The sequence below is a fragment of the Phalaenopsis equestris genome, unplaced genomic scaffold, assembly GCF_001263595.1.
Source record: "Phalaenopsis equestris unplaced genomic scaffold, ASM126359v1 Scaffold000124, whole genome shotgun sequence".
Lineage (NCBI taxonomy): Eukaryota > Viridiplantae > Streptophyta > Magnoliopsida > Asparagales > Orchidaceae > Phalaenopsis > Phalaenopsis equestris.
The window spans coordinates 9,286-15,379 of NW_018164566.1; the positions used below are offsets into that span (position 1 = coordinate 9,286).

The following is a 6,094-nucleotide window of genomic DNA, read 5'->3' on the forward strand; positions in this document are numbered from 1 at the left end:
ATGGAACTAAGAAAAAAAGCAGGTAGGAACACTATGCAGTTGGTATATATGATTAATTCAAACAGAACTACTATCCACATATTTCCCGCGCACAAAACTAAATCATCTGATTCATCCGGCAAGTTGACATAAAATTCACGAACAACAGAAATCACAAAAACGATAGTGAAATAGTAAAAGTTTTGTTACTGTTGCTCCGCAATTAAGTAAATAGTTTCACAAGGACATATAAAACTTAAGCTTATTTTTACTCGTATTTTAACCCAACCCGCACTTACGCATATTTTTAATCTATTTAATTACGCCAAAAAATATATCTCAATTTATATCTAGCAGCTAGTGTGGAAACTTGCAATGATTTATAAATTATATAATAGATTTTCACACTAGGGGTTCTATGTAAGTATACGTATCGTTTCAAGTAATATAGAGGTTTATTTAAAAACCCCAATATCTATCCCACGAGGAATGCAGAAACTCTTAAAATCAACTTATAGTAATTTTATTTAAACTGCAATATAAAAAGGTTAAAGATTTAAAATGATATGCTTACTAAAAATTACTACTAAAAGAGCTTAAAAAGAAGGTAACAACTAAATGTAAAAGCACAACTAAATGTAAAAACTAAATGTAAAAGCTTAAAAAAAAATAACAACAAATTTGGATATTATGAAAAAGACCTTTCCTCTTGCAAAGAGATTTTAATCTATGTGGGATTCAAATAATTTAAGACAAAATTGAGATATTATGACAAATAGAAGCATACCTTATTCTTTACCACCTCCCAGTGCTTGTAAAGAACATTATCTAACTTAAGGCTGATTCCTTAATATTTTGACTAAACATCAGTGTTATCTAGCCTCTCACCTCTAGATGTCCCTAGCCCATGCCATCAAAATGACTGAATCCTAGTGTCAGGGTACTAAGTCTTAAGCCAAACTGATAAAAATCTAGCATGTTACTCTAGATGTAACCAATTCTACGCCCATCAAAACTTGTTTATTTATTTGCACTCCCCCTTAGGTGATCGCCATGACTCTGCTTAGAATGAAGTGTGGTGTCCACTAGTTGGGTGAAATCATAGCCCTCCTAGGTCATTATGTTTCTCAACAAATTTTAACCTTACACGTGTTAGTTTGCAAATTAAATAAAGATCCAGTGAAAATACCATCGCAATTTTTAAAAGTAAAAAAAAAAATCTTTAAATCATTCTCATCCCACAAGGTTAAGTTCCATATGTAAGAAGAAAGAAAGTGAACTACTCAGACTTCATGGAGAATAAATAAAAACAAAACATTTGCTTTGAAATCCAATTCTTACAACAAAAACTCAAACACAAATACATAGTACCTTATGTTTTCTCCCCAAGCAAACTTCTGGAGTTTCCTCTAAGAAATTTCTAAACTTCTTCACACTAAAACACACTCACACTTACACTTGAACACAAAATATGTAAAACCTAACTTACTCTTGCCACCCAATTGAAGTTTTTAGGCTCCAAAAGGTCTCTAAATTCCGTCAAATCCTTCTCATTAAATAAAAAATAACCAAGGTTTGCTTTAAACACTTCTCCAAAATTTGACCAAATTTGGTATTTTTTCTATAAAAGTAGTTACTAGCGCTATAGCGCCCTTCTGGCCCGTCGGTGGCACTATGTCGCCAAGGGGTGGCGTTATAGTGCCACACAAAAATTACCATTTTTACTCAATTTTTTCCTCATTTTCTCTAAATGTCCATTCCATGTATCTGAAATAAAAAACATGCAAAATAATTTTCTTTAAAGTGCAATATCATCAAAAATGTATATAAAAAAAACTTATAAAACATGCACTAAAAACATGTTATTTTGAGGTGGATCAAGCAGCCAACTCTGCCATGCCTCAAAGCCTCTAATTCTACTTGGAGCTCCTTCATCTTCGCCTCTTGATACATATCAACTGCCTGGGAAAAGAAGTCCAATGTATCCTCTAATTGGTAGGAAAATGATGGTCGGTTGTTGGTTGCCATCTTAGGGTCTTTTTGGGGACTGACTAGGATGTTGACTGCGTTGTCCTTACACCGCACCAAAGACAGAGTTTCCTTGGCCACTCAAAGAATGGGGTTCTGACCGATTGTTGACATCGACGAACCAATGATCGGTACTGCCTTATCTGCATTAATAAGCAAACATCAATATCTCACTAGGCAGTGGAGGCATGCTAACAGTTTCTCTACCAGCGGTCAATAGCTAAATTGTAGCCTCCCTTTCATATGGAAGTGGAGCCTGGGTGTTCCATATCCAGATTGCTTGGCCAGCTGATCGCAAGTCATAATAAAAGAATTGATTGGCACACCGACATACGGATTGCCCAACTTGCCTCCCTCCTTTTATCAGAGAAGTGTCAGCGAGTCATTCAAAATAAAATCATCCCTGGGATCTTCCACCCTTTTTTTCTTGTAATCGAGTTGCTTAACTCGCCTTTCACCCCCAGGTCGGTTACCTTCTCCAAGCTTCTTCATTTGCCATATTTTATCTTCTCATGCTTCGTCTGACTTTCTTCTCACAAACTCTTTACTCCCTTAGGCTTCTTCTGGCCCTTGTGCAAATCCCTCCTTACGACCACTTTATTCCCTTGGGCCTCTTCTTATCTTTTTGTCGGTTACCTCCTTCCCGTATCTTTTCTCTCAAAGTCCTCAGAGAGGATCAGGACACAATGATCCTATTGGCTTTTATTATCAATTCCTCAGCAAGGACATCCTCTGTACGTTTCTCACTTCTTGCCATGAAATCCCTATTGAAATCAACTGACTGAGAGGCACACTCAAAAATAAATGTGAATAATTAAAGCACCACAAAAAACCTATTTATAGAGATTATATGGACATAAATTCAAAGAATAAAATAGATAAAGTACTAATTATGAAATAAATGAATACAAAATTTACATTTAATTCTCTTATTCATATTGTAGCTATTGCTTTTAAGATGTAAGAGAATCAAGAAAGTAAAATATATGCATAAAAAACACATCAGTAGAAATCTTGAGGAAATCTAAGGGATTAAGAGACATAAAAGTAAGGTCAGGGAGGGCTCACTAAATGATGCTGAAAAATCCCATCTTCAGGAGATCAGAAGATGTCTGACCAAGTAAAGCTCCCTTAGGTCAGGAACTGAAACCAACAGTACCCAGACCATCCATACAAAGACTAGTATTTATAGAACCAAAAAAATTCATCTTTCTAACTCTAGTCCTAGAATCGACATCCATTTTATATGAATCTCTGAGACTCTTCATCAGAAGATTGATGGTTATAACCATGATATAATTTAAGAACACCGCAAAGAACCTTTTTTTAAGGGGAGAGCGACCAACCAGATTACAGTGATTTACTATACCAGTCTCATCATTACGATAGGAGCTCCGCATTTTAGGGTTAATAGCCCACAATCGCACCAGAGCATTCAACCGATGAAACCAATCCAACCAAACCAAATTCGGTTGAACCAATGATCATCAGGAGCCGATCGACAACCCAAATCAGCGTAGTCCGTCAAGCAAGCTTTGCCAATCCAAGGCCCATTTATCTCGGTCGACTGAACGATAGGTTAACCTAGCCATTGACTCATTTATGTAAGTACCTAAAATACCTTGTACTACTCTCATTAAAACAGAGATAAACATATAATTATACATATTGTACCAACTAGAGGACCATTCCATGAATAAAATTTACACAACTCTCTCATTATAATGTTTAATAATGTGCTCTCCCTCTCTCTCTCTCTCTCTCTCACACACACACACACACACACACACACACTTATGTTTTATGTTCTATTCCTTGGGTATGACTCCAAGACAAAATTGGATTTACTAACAAGATTCAAATGATTCATTCTGAGTTAATAATATGTGATTTCGGGAGTCATTCAAACCCTTTAGTATACAAAATAATAATAATAATAGTAATTAAAATAATGATAATAATAAAAGTGGAATCCACATATATTTATATATCTCATATAGTTCTTATATATTTAATTACCTAACATCTAATTTTTTATATTTAAACTTTAAAGTGAAATACACTTTTTCAATACATAAATAAAAAAAATATTATTCAGATATTAGAAACATAACCACATAAAAACTATGATATGAATGTAAATTTTACAAGCTATCACTTAATTGGTGCTTGATGGATGAAATTGATATAGACTTGGTAGAGTTGAGCTAGCGGAGATGAGCTATTGAGTCCAAAACATCAATAGAAGACTTCTTCAACAACCAAATACCTCATAACGAAATACAAATAATCATTATCAACAAAACCATTGGCACCAATATCCATTCAACTCTAAGCTAATCAGCCATCGCCGGCCGGCCGCCACAGCAGCGTTCTTGTTCGCTGAGATTCGCCATCCCAGTCGAAAATCCCATGGACGGCCGGCGAAGAGGAGCTCTGCAACTCCTCAAACCCAGTGAACAGAACCTCATCCTCTCCAACAACTTCCATGTCCTCCACCAAAAGCATATCCAAATCTTCATCTTCTTCCTCCACCTCCTCCTCCTCCTCCGTCCTAACTTCCTTCTTCTTCTTTCGCGGCCGCAAAAGCTCCTCCTCCATGCCAGCCGTCAGTGGTGTGTTCGGAGAAAGACGAACACTTCCTTCTCCCGCAGAGGTCGACGGTTCCGGCGGAATCCCACCGCCTACCTCCGTTCCTCCGGCCTGAAATTTCTGCCGCGTACTTCCGGCGAGAGAGTTGCGGTGGGTGGGAAGTGGGTGGTTGTGCTCGCCGGTGTAAGTTATTACAAACATTCCCTGATCAGTCCTGCTACGCTCCACTTGCTTCCGAGCTAAACACCCCTTCGAGCTGCTGCAGCGGTAATATCCCCTGTTCTATAAAAGATCAATCTTTTCCCCCAATTTAATTTTCTCCGAAACAGAGTAAGTAAGTCCAGCTTATTTACCGTGGAAAAGGAGACCCCTTTATGGGTTTCTGGCCGTATTTCCGCCATGACCAAAGGTCGCCGGAGAGACCATCGGCCAGAACTTGGCAAACCCTTCGCTTCTGCTGATTCTTCCTGCGATTTGCCAGTGGCAGTCAGCAAAAAGCGTCTTTTTTTCCAAAAAGTTAGGAGGAATAACAGAAGATTTGTTAAGGGCTTGCCTTCTTCTCGAGCGGGGCAACTGTGAGCGCGGCGCAACGGTCACCGGAGCAAGGTTGAATTTCGGCTCCTGAGCTGTAGAAATGAAAGGCCTGCAGAGCTCCTCCAGCTCTTGAACAGAGTTGCTCGTGTTTATCAGATCTGCGTGGTGGGAGGGAAGCAGAGCATCTGCTGACTGAAATATGACAGATTCCCATGGAGGAGGAGGTGGAATCACGGCGAAGGAGTTTGTCCGCCCGCAGCTTCTCACCACCGCGTGCAAATCCCAGCCGTCGTCGTCATCATCTTCGTCTCCCGGCCACCACAAAGAGGACATGGATCGAAAAGAAAATGAGCAGGGGAGGAGATGACAGATGGAGGAACAAAGGAGCGGCGTTGACTTCGTTGAGAGCTCCGCAAGGGATCTTATGGGCGGCGAAGAGGTGAAAGAAGTGCGGCGCTGACTTTTTAAGCATTTTAGAGAAGATGGCTGAAATTTCAAGAAACCATCTTTATACGACCAAAGGTCGGAATGGTATTTCCTCTGCGGTCTGAGCAAATGGGCATTGGATCCCGCGGAAACGGGAATCGGAAACGGCTATACGTTTCCCCTTGACTTTTGCTATTTGTCAAAGGTGAAAAAAGTCCTCTCTTCGTCACGCGTTCCTATCTTTGGGCAACCATAAGTAAAATAAGGTTGCGATTTTTCGAAGGGATTTTTATTTTTTATTTTTGGCGAGAGTGAGATATTATGCATTTTTTTCCTTAAAAAATATTTTACTTATGATATGTTTAGAGCAGTTTGTGTGTTTCAGGATAAACAACTTATTTTAAAACGCGGCTCGCGGGTCAACCGCATGGGTCGACCCGCGACCTGCGTTTAGTGTAAAAAACTCAAATGCGGCAGACAACATTTTCAAAAATGCAGCCGCACTTATAAACTGCCCCCAACGAGCCCTTATTCA

General features: G+C 39.0%; 1 protein-coding gene across 1 annotated transcript; it reads right to left on the reverse strand.

The window, feature by feature from the left end:
- Positions 1-4,130: 4,130 nt before the first annotated feature.
- On the reverse strand, positions 4,131-5,661 carry LOC110021235 (probable WRKY transcription factor 27). Its single transcript, XM_020719649.1, has 3 exons — positions 5,153-5,661; positions 4,953-5,066; positions 4,131-4,876 (listed from the first exon to the last, which is right to left on the reverse strand). The coding sequence occupies exons 1-3, from the start codon at positions 5,464-5,466 to the stop codon at positions 4,348-4,350; spliced, it is 957 nt and encodes a 318-aa protein (XP_020575308.1). The 5' UTR covers positions 5,467-5,661; the 3' UTR covers positions 4,131-4,347.
- Positions 5,662-6,094: the final 433 nt, after the last annotated feature.